Raw genomic sequence first — 16,595 nt, 5'->3', positions numbered from 1 at the left:
TTTTCCATTCCCCCTATAAGTGGCTGCATGTCTCTGGTCTTTTTCAACCAAACACATTGTTTCCAAGAGCTGGGGGCAGGAGGCACATGCTGTGCTGACACAGAAAGACCATGGGGTCTGCCCACTTGCCATCAACCTCACCAGGCAAAGGTGGTGCCAGCTGAGGCCTCTTCCAGGTCTCAGCTCTCTAACGACCCTGATTTGGAATTAGCTTTTAGGGGTGAATCCTCAGGTAGGCAAATACATGCCAAAGATCCTGCGTGCTGCTGGGGGACACCTACTTGCTGTGTCCTGGCTCTGTGCACACAGCCGGGATGGAAGACTTGGCGCCTTTCTGATGGGTGATGCCCGTCTGTACTGCTTGTCAAGTGCTTTGAATGTTATCCCTGAAACACTGCAACATCCCGGAAATGTCATTATTTTGGTACCAAATTATCTTACCCAGATGACCTCTCCTAGCAGGAAGTCAAACAAAAGCTTTGTGTCAGGCCATGGACTCTAGATGGCCCCCTAATTCATACTGTTTATCGTGACATTCTTGGGTCAGTTTCTTCAGCTGTGCTCTGTGAGTTCCTGGAGAATAAGAGACATGCCTTACTTGTCTTTATCTGTTCCGAGCCCAGTTTCACAAGTGTGAATGACAGAACAGGACCAAGCTGGGCCCTGAACTATATGGTCACGATCCCCCTTCAAGGAACTTGGAGAAAAAGGCATTCAATGAGTGAGTTTCACTTCTGGTTGCCCCCTGAAATCTCCTAGAGAGCTTTAAAAAACAAAAGGAGTGCCTGTGCCCTGCCCCAAACACCACAGGGGTTCCTTGATGGGGGCTGGAATCCAGGCATCTTTCTGTTTTTAACCTTCCCAGATGACTCTGATGAGCTGTGGGGTTAACAGCCATCATCCTCCATGGCCCCACCTGCTACCATGAGATGAAGACACAGTGAGGTGCTGTTCCACATTGGACACAATACCATCTGTGGGCTTCAGTGAAGGCAGCAAGCAGCAGGAAGGAGGACAAAGACCTCCAGGGAGAGGGAGGAGGCCTTCTCAGCTCAGGCCACCACCCAGACAGCAAAGCATCTGACGAGATGAGTGGTGTCAAATGAGGAACTAATGTGTAATCCACTCCCAAGACCCCAAGACCCATGTGGCCCCCTGTGAAGTGGGCATGACTGGGCCCAACTGCCCACTTGACTGCTTCCAAATAACCAAACTCTTCTGAGGTCAATGAGTACTACACAGTCTCACTGCACCGTGAGCCGAGATGCTGGGAAGATGTCAGCTCACCACAACACGAAGGTAGCAGTGCAGGCCCAAGTTCAAATGACCACAACCTTCAACAGGCAAATCTTCCCCATACTGAGAGATTTGGCTTGGGGGTTGATGGAGGAAAAAATTATCCTTAACTGGGAAATTACAACTGTCAGGTCACCATGATCAGGGAATGACAGATTTGATCCAGCTGTGTCTCTCTTGCTATGTGCATGTATCTAGAGATATAGACACATGCATATATATGCACTTATCTGCTAAAGTCTCTTAAAAAGATTGAGTGGTCACATCTATAGAAAACAAAGCCTGTTTTCTGGGGTTATAATCTCTCTGTTCTTGCTGAAGTGTTAATGTGTCATCAAAAATTCAAATTAAAGCTGTCTGATTTAGTGTGATCGCAGCACCCAGAAAGTGATTCTGCCGATGTAATTATGTGCAATTAAAAAGCTAAAATCAACTTCTTTACTTGTGGGTTCCTATTCATAAGCAGACACAAACAGACATCTTAATAGCCTTCGGAACTTGAAAAAAAAAATTACGTGGTTGTCAACTGGACCTATGTGGGGTCCCCCGTCTCCTATGATGACTTTGTGCATGAAGAAGATATTTGGTTGAAGTTGCAACCCAGCCAGGATTTCTCCCTGCAAATTCTGGGTGGGGAAGCTATGAGCTACTGCCACATGAATAACGAAAACAAAGCGATATTGATAGGAAGGGTGGCCAGATGCAACGTGAGGTTTACCTTACAGCATCGATACAACACAGGCATAATAACCAATGTGAACTACAGTCATGTTCACACTGGTTTTCACCCATCATTAGTATTTTAACAAGCTTGAGTTTTTGCAAGCACAGGGGTCCATGAGCCGACTCCAGGGGTTGTGGAAATGTGCCTCTTCATACGTGTGCCCAGGGCACATGCCAATCCTGGACCAAGATGAACAGAAACTCGTCTTGGCCTATCGGGTAGAATGTGGTGACCATGCTGGACTTCATCTGAACCCCATGTTCCCAGAAAGCAGACACAGGAAAACTCCCACACCTTTCTGTTAGCCACAGAGGATGGCCCTGGCCACAAGAGGTCAGATCCTCTCCACCCTCCTTTGACCACACAAGGCTTGCAGGGACTCCCTGGATATATGCCTCCGTAAAACCCTGCCCTGCCCTTTTCTTTGAGTCATTTCTCATTAATCGCAATAGCCTGGTTAAAGTCATCTTCTTAGCTGTTCAGTGCATTCTGTCTTTTGCAGTGATCAGACGCTTGGGTCTGATGATGACACAAGGCCATTGGGTATGGACTGCAATGTCACACTGCAGTGTGAGTGCTGGAGAGGCAGCTCCAATGTGACAGTGACTGTGGCTTTCCAAGGGGCTGCGCAGATGCCCAGTTTATCATATACCTTGATTAACCAAGAGAACAACCAACCTAACTATCTGAAATGTAATTACAACCAGGTTTGGAAAAGCAGAAAAGCTACCAGTGACAATTTAATTTAGAGGAATTAAACAAGTTAACATCTCTTAGCAAGTAATTGAATGTTTAAACAGATTTTTCTAGAACAGTCTGGTGTTTATTAGCCCCGAACAACCCTACTGCTTACACACAATGCCTTCACGGAGGACTGAGAGGCCTTCCAGCCTGCAGCTGCTGGACAGCACGAGGGAAGGCTCCAAGCACCGTCTGGGGACAGCTACCACCCCCCACCTTCGACACCACGCCTGCTGGCACTTTCAGCCCCACTATTGACTTGCTTTCTAAGCACAATGTCAAATTTCAATTGCAAACTGTACTCTGTATTTCTTTTCAGGTGCCTGAATTGGAAACCAAAGCTGAGGATATGCTAAACGAGGCTGCCCTGCTCTGGAATGTACAAGGAAATGCACAAAATAACAGCATTATCAGAAGCTGAGGAGAAAACCCATGTTTTTAAACAATTACCAAAGCAGTATAGTAATAGCATAAAGACAATTTCTGCGCCAGCTTGTGTCTCTGAGATGCTCTCTGCCACTGAACAGCTAGAACAGATAATAACTATTAGTAAATCAAACTCCTCTGCAGTATCCAGCTGTGCCTCACGCATTTACATACAGATAGAATGGGTATATGTTTTTAATATGTATGTGAGACGCACTTCTACCATAGCCGAAGCGCGTGCTACAGAGGAGGAGGAGAATGGGAATCGGATCAGCATGAGATAATAAAGTGGCCTAGATAAAGTATTAGCCAGCGATTGATCTCAAACCGGGATGCTGCTTCTTCTGACCTGATTACTTACTATGCATAGATTCCATTAAATAGAGCTTAGACATGGAAAGCTTCTGGAAATACTCTAATGCATAGAAGACCTACAGCACTCCCAGCCCAAATTGTGACTGTGTGGGAGCCCAGAGCCCTCACCTGGCGCTGGGAGGTGGAAGAGCTGCCTGGCAGTTGGTGGGGACTCCTGGGGAGCCCCATGGGAGGGGCCCTCAGTGCTCTCCTCCCCAAGCATACACCATCCCAGTGAACAAACGCCTCCCTCTGCACTGCTATTCTGGTTCTGGCCACAACGCTCTAAGAAAGAGAATGGAAAGGTAGTGGGGGAGCCTAATCACTTAGGGTCAGGGTCCCCTTTGAAAAACTGGGGACAGCCATGAATTCCTCTTTTCAGAAAAAAATGCAAATCCCCACCTGCCTACATGACTTTGGACATCATTTCTGGGCTCTAACCTACTTCCTAAAGTCACAGACCTATGGTCGAAGGCTGCTCATCTGGTCCGTCTCTTGATTTTGCAGACAAGACGCTGAGGGTACACAGGAAGGGGACAGGCCTGCCAAGTCATGGCCTGACTGAGCTGCCAAAGGGCCCTAGGGAAGAGGAGCTCCTCAGAAGGAATCCTTCGTGGCTTACAGAATCACATGGCTTCTCCGGCAATGTCTCTTTTCACACCCCTTTACTTAAAAATATTGAAACCCACACACTGAACAGCCAGACCAGCCTGAAGCCTCACCTCCACTCCCTTGTCGGCTGAGCTTGGAGTCTGACTCCTGACATCCTGAGGAACTTCTCGCCCATCTGTGCACTGTCTCCCTGCCTTGCTGTGGTCCAGGCCACCTTACCTGACTGGTGGAAGCTGGCTTTTCCCACCTAGGCCACAACACCCTTGTGTGGCTGTCCTAGGTCACAACGCCTTTGTATGGCTGTCCTAGGCCATGACACCCTTGTGTGGCTGTCTGATCTGCAGAACACTGTCTGCCACCACCTGGGAGTCTTTCCTGCCTGGAAGCTTCTTCCCTGCGCTTGTTGGTCCTGAGTCACGGAACAGGGGCAGCACGGATGGAGGTCTCTCCTGTGATCTGCATTCACTGACTTAAAAGCGGGAACTGAGAATGGTCTCATGATCCCGGGAGAAGAGGTGGGCTTCCCACCTGTGTGGCCTGTCAGTAGGCAGGGTGCCCCCAGCTGCCTGCGTGCCTAGTTGACCTTGTGGAGTTTGAGTCCTGGTTTATGCAACAGGTTCTTAAAGAATTGAGGAGGGCCACACCTTCCCCAAGGACGGGGGACTGCCTGATACTTGCATGGGAGTCTACGCAAGGGCATCTACTCAGAAAAAAAGAGCCCTGTGGGCGGGTGTGCTGCTGCTATGCAGAGTCGAGGTGTTCAACCTGGACACTGGTTCCTCTTGCGAAAGTGGAATTTCTCAAGAGACTGCCCCACCAAGCCAACATGTTGCCGATCAGAGCTCCAAGGTCGACGTCAAAGGGGTTTCTATTTCCACACTGCTCTGAGGGGTCTGGGACCCTCACCTTCACAGGCGGCCCCTCCTGATTCCTTGGTCTGGAGTGGCCCCTTGAAAACAGTCTGACCCTTAAAATTCAATTTATCGTCCACAGACCCTTTCCAAAAGCTCCTGTCCCCACGTCTTGTCCCGTTTTCCCAGCAGGTCCCCATAGATCTGCAGCCTTTTATAAGTCACTCCATTCTAACAATCTGAGTAATTGCCATGGTCTGCAAGACCATAGACATGTGACTCCTTCTCTATCTTCTGCTGAATCCAGCAGTGGCCCTTGCCCACAGTAGTCTGTGCATATCTGCTGAATCCAATGGTTCACCTGGTTCTGAGCTCTCTCAGGGTGATATGGATGCTGGAGATCAAACTTTGAGAGAACATTTTATGAAGCTTCATGGCTACACACCAGAAAACCACAGTAGCTCACATAGATCTTGGCCTCCCCAAAATGTATATGTTAAAGGAATTTCTTGGTCCAGCTCTAAAATACTTCCACTCAGGATATAAAAACTGACAATCATCTTAAGAACAACCATACAAAGTAGAGGCAATAAAAATCTAAACAACTGAGTTTTAACCTTGGGATTTTAATGGTCTCTAGGGTCTAACCCTGAGTTTTACATTTTATCTTTAAGACTGACATGGTCCAAATGGCCCAGATGATGCTTTTAGGGCCTGACACTGGGTCCTGGTATACACAGCGCCCTCCCTGTTTTAGTGCCCAGGCCAGGAGTGAGGGTGACGTGGCCTGCCTTGCCTACCTTCTGACTTACTGAGGCGGGGGTTTGCTGAGTTTACTGGTCAAAGTCATACCCGGAGCTCACGTACGAGTTTCTAGATGGTATTTCCTCCTGACCCATCTCTGATTTTCTCCTTGATTTGGAAATGCAGGCCCACAGGGAACCTCAACAACCCTGCAAGCTTCATTCAAGGCGGCCCAAGCTGTGCAGCCCACGCCAGTGCCCCGCAGGCTGTGGCTGCATGCTTGGGTGATAAACTGCTATCTTCATGGAAGGCACTGCCCCCACCACAGTGACAAACAGGCTCTCCAGGTCATGCATGCCAGAGGAGGCTCCCAGCCTCCAGATGGGAGCACCATCAAGCAGGTTGCAGGGGAGAGGGGAAAGGAAAATTAAAGCCATTAATATGTTAGAAGGAATAAAGGGACCAGGCCCTTCTGACTAGGTGCCTAGGATGTGACTCAGCTGCCTCACAACTAGGGAAGCCCCCTTCTGTTCCATCCCTTGTGGGCCCAGTCTTCTGGTCATGGGCAGGAGGGCTCAATCCCCTGGCCAGAGCAACCCCCGCACAGTCCATTTCTCCTCCTCATGGAGCCCTTACCAAGCCATGCACCTCCATACTCTGGACCTTGGGGAGCAGATTCATTTAAAGTCAAACAGTGATCAGCACCAGAAATCGTGTTAAATTAAGTGTAGGATGGTGCTTCCTGTGACTATGTTTTTCATTGTATTGTATTGATTTATTGATATTTATTAATTAAAAATGTAGGGCAGCACACACCAGGGTGTAGAGTTGCAGAGAGAGATACTACATAAATCCATCTTGTCTCTCTATCTCTCATGCACCAACATCTACCTGCTTCCGTGACACTGAAAGTGTGTGCCCTCAGCCTTATCTACGACTCACCACCCGGCGTGGTCCTCCCCAACGCCTCTGCCCATGTACGCTTATGGGTGTATGTACTCTCTGCAGGTTTCATTTCTAAGCGGCCAACTCACTGCAGTACTTAAACACACATTTACATACAAATACTGGTTTTCAGAACCCTGCTCCTTTGTTTCACTGGTGGAGCCACCTAGCCATGGCATCACGATGCACAGGTAAACGGGCATCTCTAGGACCTGCTCAAGTGTCCTGGAATGTGACTAACTGCGAGAATTTCCTGGCCGCCAAGGAGACCAAAACCAATGCAAAACTGTTTCTAGACATGAAACCTGCATTCATAAACTGCAGAGGCTTACGAGTGAACTTTAGTCAGGAACTACCCTGAAAACTGAGCTTTTGCTCTGGGGGAACACGGAGGAGAAAAGCAACTTCCTGAAAAAAACTCATGATGCAAAAGGGAACAACGTACTGCTATTTTATATATGGGGGTGAAATCTGTATTCTACAGAAGTGTGGGTGCCTAAACTGTTCACTAGGCTGGAATACAAAGGACAGAGACCTCTAGACTGGTAACTGTAAAGTGCATATTGTTTAAACAGTTGAAAGAAAACAGAGGTCTGCTCTGACTGCTGTGATCTGAAGACAGGACGGGGCGCACACCCTTAGGAAGAAAGGACTCCAATGATCAGTTACCAACGCACGATCCTCACATTCTTCTAGCAGCTCGTGCATTAGCAAATCAACACTGCACTAAATAAATGACCATTTGGGGACTGTTTGAGAGCGTCTCTGTTCCCTCCCTGTTTGACTAAAAACTGTCATTTATGATCCAAGAATGCGGCCTTGGAGGTGAGAACACCCTCCAGCAGCCTCAGAGCTGCCTCTTCCTGAGCAAGACCAAAAATGCATATGATCTTTTGCAGCCAGTTTAATTCCATTCTACATGAGTCTAAGAGGACCCCATGCCACATTCAGACTGCTCCTGCAGGGCTACACTGAAAACTTAACGTGCTGGTGCTCTTCTCTGTCGCCAGCATCTGGATTTTGAGAGGGTGTCACAGCAAATGAGGAGGAGGAGTAACCTACTTAAAGTCTGTGGCCCTTGAGTGAGACAAATGGAAAGAGTTTAAGTTTCAAAAAGGTAGTGGGTTTTTAAAAAGTGAAAATTATTCATCTGAGGCTACAGCTTCAAAAGTGCCCACCCAAATGAAATCAAGAATGTCACCTTCCAGAGCCTATGGCTGCTTTAAATTCCATTTTGGGCATTTGAGCAGAATACAAAACACAAATATATAATGGAGAATTCTACTGTAACTAAAACATTTACTCACCATCAGTTCTTCAGGGGCGGGCCTTTCTTTTGGCTGTTTCCGCATGCTGTGGTAGGGAAAGAAAACTCAGGTTATCTGTGTCACTTGCCAATTTGTACCTTGATTTCCACCCCCATTTTCCCTGGAATGTGACTGTTATTCAATCAGATTTCTGGGGGCCTTATGAATCAGAAACAAAAAAATTTCTTTTTAGTTACCTTTTTACTTTTTTTGGCTTTACTTTTACAATACAGATAAACAATGCATTTAAATTAAATTTATGCTAATTCTACTTTTAAAATTAATGTGAAAAAAGCAGCAATATTCTGTTCCTGATGCAGTTATCAATTTATTTTAAACTTAAATTTAGGGAGCAATATACTACTTTTTTGGTCATTGGGATAAGAGAGTAAAAAAGAAACAACACTGTCAAGTGAAAATAAATCTCATTCCTTCACTATGATAAGCAGTATATAAGAGAGGTCAGGAGTCTAGAAAATGCTATAAAAATCACAGATGGGTTATTACACATTAGTTTACGTGAAATTTTGGGTACATCACAAGTTGGTAATTTACTAAACAACTATGGACAGTTAAACTTCTTTAAGCTGCTTAAAGAACCACATTCCTCATGCAGCATATTTCTTGTCTTCCATGCACAATGTATAACTGGTAACTGTGGCACGTTCTTAGCTATGTGACGGAGCACTCACACAGGGACCAAGGTGACTGTGGACAGCCGCCTGGCTGAGGCCGTGTTCTCAACTCAGAGTGTCTGTGGGTTGCGGTCATGACAAGAGACTACTACTTTGATCACACAGATGCTTTTCTCTTTATATAAGAAGCAAGCAAGAAGAAAACCCTTTGTATAATCTCTGCATTTGCTGACAGTAGTTTTTTTTTTTAAATAGAGAGATTTAACGATCATTTGGCAAACAAGAGCAGTAGTTATGAACCATTAATGACATCGAGGACATTTGCCTTCCCTATAAATAACCATATGCACCTCTCAAATACTGCATCCATTAGCAAGTAACTCAAGCTGTCTCGCCAGTGGAGTCGGTAACAGTCCTAATCTGACAATCCTAAATCGCTGGATCTCTTAGGGAAACAAGGCTATTACCCACTTTGGCCTGACGTCTGTGGAAATTTCAACACAGGATATTTCTCCCTCTGTCTTCACAAAACTTTTGACTAACAGCTGATAAATTTTTGGACAGAAGGAAGGTAGAGCCTTACCCACTTTTCTCCCCATGTCCAGGCAAGCTGCACCCCACGTGGGTCTCAGACCACACAGCAAGTTGACCTGCGATGGAAACCCATCACAAACCAGACACTCTGGGCGGGGGTGCCCACACCAGGCTGCCAGGGAGCACAGGGACCACACGGTCTGCTTTTCAACTTTTGCATCTCAAAATGAAGTGTTACTATGATGTGCTTTGGAGTATTTTTTAGGAATTACAGTAAAGAAAATTAAGAGCAATTCATATATATATTTCTGGATCCTGGTTCTAACTCATTGAAGAACTTCTAGACAGCTCAGGATTCTGGGCTGTAACCAATATATATGCTTTTTCCCCCAATATGGCATGCTTTGGAAATAAAATGTTTTTGAAGTAAAAATAGTTTGTAAAAGCTACAGAATACTATATAAGTATTTTAAACAAGCAAACCATTCAATGTCAATATAGTTTTAAAAACTAAGGAAAGAATTTCTTCCCCACATAGTTTTTCAATGGAATATAAACTGTATGAGACATTTTTTAAAATTAAGAAGTAACATATTACACTTAGTCAACAAGGTGATAAACTTGACATTTATACTAACGAATACTTCTCGGTTGCCCTTCAGCATCATCATCTGATAGCTCATTGCGGGGAGGCCAGCGCACACCACTCGGGTTTAGCAGGAGGCTGACCACAGCATGTGGCCACACCATAGGAACCAGGACTTTCTTCTGAAAGGCAGGGTCTGGTCATTCATTTTCTGCCAGTGGGCATTAGTCTGAAGGGTGAGGAGGAGGGCAGTGATGGAGGAGGGTAGGGGAGCAAGGTCCTCATGGAGGAGTTCCAGGCATTCTGTCCCCTGCTCCCAGGACGGTCACCCCATGCTCCCATCTCCTCCTGGATCTTGGATGGGGGAGAGGATAGGGGCCAAGGGAGTACTGCAGGGCAGGGAAGAGGGGACTGATGGGGAAATCGGTGACAGGAGAGAGATGTGCTCTGCTGGGAGGGAAGGGCTGAGGCCGGCAAGGAGCCATGCAGGAGAGTGCTGGTTTCCTGGGGTGCAGAACGCCAAGAAGTCTCCTAGAGATTCGGGGGTCACATGGCACCTCTCAGTTCTCAGAGAGGGAAAGCAGGCATAATGGAACTGGGAGTTCAATCTTTCAAACATCAAGATTCACTGAAATGGGGCCCCAGCATTGTGTTTAAAATATAACCAAAGATAAAAGTTACTTACTGAAAATTCGATGAATTAATAAACGACACCACTTCCACTAAGTGACTGACAGTTTTATGGGTAACTTGAGATTACATTAATAAAAATAAGATTCATATGTCTGTTCAATAGGGGCTATAAAATTGTGTATTTCTTAAAAGAAAGAAAAGCACGGTAACAGTATCTGTGTGCAGAAGTGGCCTGACTCTCAGCAGTTTATTAAAACAGGAAAAAGCCTCTGAAGTGCGTTTATGAACCTTTGTGTAAATAACGTTTACATAATTTAAACAATTTCTTCAGCTTTGCTGCCCCATCTGCCAGAGCCCCAAAGTCCCTCCTGTCTCCAAAAGGAAGCAGGGAGAGCCATAAGGTCTCACGGAGCCGCGAGTTAATGGCATGTATCATTTACATTGAGGGCATGGCATGTTTGCAAACGGGCTCACCACTGAGTGATGAAATGTACAAATGGCTCCGAGAACTCTCCAACCGGAAGGACAGGCGAATCCTGGGATGGAGGAAAAACAAGTCACTGAAAGTCACAATTCCTTCTTTTTTTTCACAGTCCCCACCCCACCCACACAAGGAGCAGTACAGAGATGAGGATAATGAAAACAAGGTCTTGTCCTATTAAAGAGACCGTCTCCACGCTCTTCCACACATGTAGGTAAAAAACACCAAGTGTGAAGCCATACGTATCCCACAATGGTGAGAACCGAGGGCAGAGGGGGAGGGAGGTGGAAAAAGGACAATGATAGCCACAGGGCAGGAGAGAAGGTAGGGAAAGTGTAAATGAGAAATTAATGATTATTTAAGTAACACACAAATGGTCTTGTAATTAACAGAGAGCTGCGAAATTATTCTTGTGTTGACCTTTGTTTCTTTTGCTGGATTTGCTATTTATTTACATTTTCTTTTTTATTTACATTTATTTGTCTATTCAACTGCTTGTCCTTAATGGAATAATTTGGGTCAGATTTTTTTTTAACTTTAATAAAAATGCTTTTATGGGGGAAGTTGTTTCTTGAAAAAGAATTTTAGCCTATGTTGCCAGTTGTTAGGCAAACTCCTCATATGAGAAAGCCAGTGAATTAAGCACAAAAAAACCTCCCAACTCGACCACCAAATAAAATTGGGGCTCCCTCAAAAGAGCAGAAGACCACACAGCAACAACCTTCCCCACCATGTAACACAGGGAGCAAACCTCATTCCCGCTGCAAAGGAAGGCTTTAAGAATTTAGGAGTTTTTCCAAGAGTGACAGAGAGCGCCACTGTGTTTATAGTGTAACAGCTCAGGATGTAATGAAATTACACTGCAGAGTACTTTAACAGTCATCTCATTAGACCTACAGTTGGAACAAGGGAGCCACATAAAGTGGCAGCTGCAAATGACTCCGTTCTCATCTATTCTCATTTGCTATTAAAAATACCTTTCGGCGGCTTTTTTCCTCCCTGACATCCCTACACAAAGTGCCCTGCAAAGTATGATACATGCACCTATTTAAATTAACAAAGGAATGACTTATTTTAATCTCACTGTGCTTTGGAGTGCTTTGGCCATTTGGATGAGCAATATATCATTACATACAACCTTCCAGCGCTGCAGGCAAGAAACTCAGAGCATGCAGCATTTGGTGGGAGCCAAACAATTTCTCTAGCACACAACTGTGTCAAATGCATGCATGTATTCATTATTGAGAACGAGAGGAAATAGCTTTGATGTAGTGGAAAAAAGAAGATGATAAAAGCACCTCTGCAATATGCGTGTCATTATCAATGGTGGCAGATAGATACAATTGCACAGCCTCCTATGTGATTAGTAAATATACATATAATTGCTGTGGCCAATTATCAGAAAAATGAGATCGGTAATTACAAGACAGAAAATTAACTAGAACTCTTATTAAGGCTTTGTTTCCAATTCAAACAATTGAAAACTGCTGGAAAATACAATTAAATCAAAAGGAATTAAGGGGGTCAAAGCAGCCAAAAAACAAAACAAAAACACACCAAAAAACCCCAAAGAGGTTAAAAGGAACATGAACAAAATGTGCCATGGTTTCTGCATATCTGTCCTCTTTTAATTTGCTCTATTCATCCAGAGGAGGGAGGTGAGCAATTCTAAACTTAAAACTCTCATCAGTAGAGAAATAAAGACTTCCAAGAGGAAAGGAAAACAAAGGAAAACAGTAGTGAAACAAAATCTCACCCAGTTCATAGGATCACATGTAGGCGTTAAATAGGGAGGGCGTGAAAGCAGGGGAGGAGGCTGGCAACCAGTTCACTCAAAAGAAAAAAGCAGCGAAAGCATGGCAAGTCCTCAGTGAAGGGACTATAAAATGGCGAAGAGCAAAACTAAAACGATATCAGTTTCAGCCCCAGCCAGTTTTAGGAAAGCCATATATATCACCAACTCTACAAGCTCCTACAAGGCCCAGTCCAAGAAGTGACATTTTACTGTATCACCAACCATTAGTAAAAAGATAGTTCAAAGTCTGAGGTGTAAAAATTATGTACTCTGATCACTTAGGAAGCTTCTCTAAGTAATTCCTTCATGGATTTTTTTTTTGAGGGTATAGTAATACAAGTGTCTGAGTCATTGGTGGTTGCTTTAAAATGCAATATTTAGAAAAATAATAGCCTTACTGTCTTAATGTGGCTGAATATTACCAAGATGATTAAGATCCTGGACTGCTTTTCTACAGAGATCTGGTACAAAACATGATGCTAATGTGGGTCTCATTTCAAAGTATATCAAGAGTAAATTAATGAGTTATAGACTAGGCAGCTTGATGAAGATGTCATCTTAACACGGATGAGAAACACAACGAGGAAATGTGACATCTCGCATGGGTAGTTGATTTTATTTAAGACCTGATATTGCAGCCTGTTAAGTCCCTCATATTATAAAACTAAGGAACACTGGGTGGTGCCCATGAATAATTTATTTCACTTCTGAAAACGCCAGCCCACGTTGGCTCTGCAGAACCACAGAGAGGATTCTCATCTCAGAGGAGGTTGGAGAGAATCATTTATCAAAGATGAAGAGGAAATTCTAATCTCACACACATAATGCCAGATATTTATTTCTGTTTTAAAATCCATGTCTCTTGCACACCTCAAGGGAGAGTTTTCTGAGATGCAGAAGCCTACTATGGGTATGGTGAGAAGCCACACAAGAACACTGGGCACAGGAGGCCTCTGAGAGTCACAAGCCCACCAAGTCTGCAGGCTGCCACCACACAAGGAAAGGCCACACACACACCTGAGCAAGCCGCCGTGCCAGAGATTTTAGAGTACACTTTTCTCTTTGCAAAGCAAATAAAATTAGAAGTCAGCTCAGCTCTGGGCATGACAGACCCCCATGAACCTGCCTGCTCTGCTAACTCCAATGTGCGGAGGGAGGGTAGGAAGCGCAGTAAAACCGTGCTCTGGCACCCTCACTCTGGGAAGGGAAAGTGTCAGGTCCCATGGGGTTTGAAGGATGAGCACCACCCCACGAGCTTCAGAGACCCTGCAGAGGAGTAGTGGCTACTTCTCAGAAATGTCCCCTAGGAAATGTGGGTTCTGGTTCAAAAATATAAAGCAGGTGAAAGAAGCAGTTCACTCATGACTCCCAGGACTGGCTGCTGACTCCAAACTGTTCATAAAAGTCATCCTCTGTAGGACTCTGGGTGCTGTATTTCACGGGAAGGATCTTGGGGTGGTGGTGGGGGTGTGAGTGGTGGTTTTCTGTTGAACTTCTAAGGACAGAGGTGTGGAACTAAACAGTGGACAAAGCCTTCACCAAAGTCTCCACCTAAGACTGGCCCAAATCCACTTTAGAGTCCTGCTCACGGGACACAAGGAGGACTTCTTACCAAGCAGGCAACTGTTACATGGAATCAGCTGCCATCACCAATTTCAGCAAGCAGTTTCCACCACCGAGGAGGGCAGGTTCCAAGCCTCAGAGGTTCCAGGAACTACCTGATCAGCCCCTTTTGCTAAACAACTGGCACACAAGCATGCAGCGTGCTAGAGAACAGTGAAGGACAATGGGAAGAAGTTTGAGTGATGCCTTTGCCTCGTGAATAATGAACAGTTCAAGAAGGTCAACCCATTACAACTGAAACTGTTTAATTATTAATTACGCACAATCTACGAGCAAAAGGACAAGTTCAGAATGCCTAATGTATGCTAACTTCGGCTGGACTCTCTGGGTATTTTGTTATTAGTACTTGTCAGCAAGGTACTCAGGCATAAAGAAAGGCAAGCAGCAGAAAATCTGAGTGTGTGAATGTGTGTGTGAGTGTGTACCTACATACTCAGAGGAGACGGAGGGGGAGGAGACCAGGTGGCCAAGCCCAGCAGCTGCTGCCATTTCACTTACACCATAAGTTTGCCAACAAGTACACTTGGTGGCCTTGAGAGCAGACAGCAAGTTGGATACTCCAAATAGAGAAAACATGAATGAGAAACACGCGTTTGAAACAACTTACTTAAAAGGGAGGTCACTATTTTAAAGGAATATTCTTTTTTGAAACTATGATGTTTCTTGGCTTTAGGAGGATATCATTTGTATTTATTACCCCACCCATACAGGTGCATGTAAAACTGATAAAATCCAAGAAGGTCAGTGTCTTGCATCTTGTCTCGAAGTCAGTTTCCTGGTTTTGACACTCTACTATACTTATAAGGTGTTACCTTTGGGGAAACCCAGGTGAGAGATACACAAGATCTCTTAGTGCTGTTTTTTTATAACTGCATGTGAATCTAAAATGATGTCAAAATACGAAGTTCAGAAAGCAAAAGGTAAGGAACTATCTTAAACACTCAGATGAGGCCCAGATGCTCACCAGAACTCTGCTTTGTCTAAGGGAGAGCCTGGCATGAGTACTCAACTGGAAAAAGTCAAGGGACCTTTGCTTAAAAAATTTTCTGAGGACTTCATTTTAGCCTTTAAATTCACTAAATTAAAGATGAAATGGGACCTGACAATGGCTAATTCAGACACTGATAGGACATAAACATAAAATGCTATATAAAAATGATATATAAAAATGATCATCCATCATTCATTCATTCAACAGTGTTCTTGAGACCTACCAGGTGGAAGACGAGCCTGGCACTGTGGGATGACTGACACTGAATCCATTTCCTCCAAGAACCTGTGCACCACTGTTCAGAGGGCGTGCACCCCTAAGGAATATGTGACCTGTTCCCTTCTCCTTGTGCAAAACAGATGATCCTAAAGCTTATGTGCATTGGCAGTAAAACCTAAGGAAGACAAGACAACTTCTCAGACATTGCGAGGTGTTGGCTGTGTTGGACAATTCTAAGGTCAGTTGTGCTGTTAGATCAAGGCAGCAGGCAAGTTGACCAAAACATGGTGCACTTTCTCACTTCCTTTTAATAGCCCATTTCTAGGTTTCCTGGTATCAAGCCATCCAGCCAATAGGTGGTTAACATCAGAGCCCCACCTGGAGTCTAACCAATGTGAAGAGTCAAGCTTCGTGTTTTAAAAGTTAATCTTTTAATCAAGCCTGGATTCCTTTGGCCTGGCCCGGCAGCCTCTGCTCTTAGCACTGGGGTTCACACTAATTGGTCTGGCTCCATGAGATTGCTCCGCTTCTATCCACAGTGCTGGGGTCAGAGGTCGTTTGTAATTCCAGGGGCTTCACATCAGGCAGAACAGCACTTTGCCTGTCAGACCCCAAATTGGTTTTTGATCCTCCACTGGCCACTGCCTTCAAGTAGCATCTTTGTGAGACAACTGGTAGAATCCACAGGGCAAATCTGTACTTGCCTGGAGAGAAAACTTATTTTGAATAAAATCCAAAAAACAAAAAAAGTTAAAAAAAAAAACTGGACTAAGGATCCCCACAGAAGCTAATCCACAAACCAAACAGGGCCTGCCCAGAGTGTGAGCCAGTGGCAGATTCCAGGAAGTTGCCTACGTTTTAGTATTTTAAATTTCAAACCTGTACATATCTGCTGAAACGGACTGTAGATGGGGGAAAAAGCAGTCACATGTCATCAGACAGGGTAAGGTGGGAGACAGACCCTGGTCAAAGGACGGGGTGGCCCCATTCATGATGGAAAGCCATAACCACAAAGCAGACTTTTACACAATCAGTCCTTGTTAAAAACACAGAATTTATTTTAAGATGTGGCTGCTCCGTGAGGGAACAATCAGTATT

The 16,595-nt window shown here is 44.9% G+C and overlaps 1 protein-coding gene across 2 annotated transcripts in view; it reads right to left on the bottom strand.

Annotated features, from left to right (window-relative positions):
• Positions 1–16,595, bottom strand: part of MAP2K5 (mitogen-activated protein kinase kinase 5) — a 237,197-nt gene that overhangs the window by 26,967 nt on the left and 193,635 nt on the right. For both annotated transcript variants that reach the window (XM_008064694.1, XM_021715641.1), the window contains 2 exons: positions 10,863–10,924; positions 8,001–8,046 (listed from right to left, as the gene is read on the bottom strand). In XM_008064694.1, coding sequence (XP_008062885.1) covers positions 8,001–8,046; positions 10,863–10,924 — 108 coding nt within the window. The remainder of the gene's footprint in view (positions 1–8,000; positions 8,047–10,862; positions 10,925–16,595) is intronic.

Source organism: Carlito syrichta, unplaced genomic scaffold (genome assembly GCF_000164805.1).
Source record: "Carlito syrichta isolate Samal-C Ts95f unplaced genomic scaffold, Tarsius_syrichta-2.0.1 Scaffold101933, whole genome shotgun sequence".
Lineage (NCBI taxonomy): Eukaryota > Metazoa > Chordata > Mammalia > Primates > Tarsiidae > Carlito > Carlito syrichta.
This window is presented reverse-complemented; position numbering and strand designations above follow the sequence as displayed.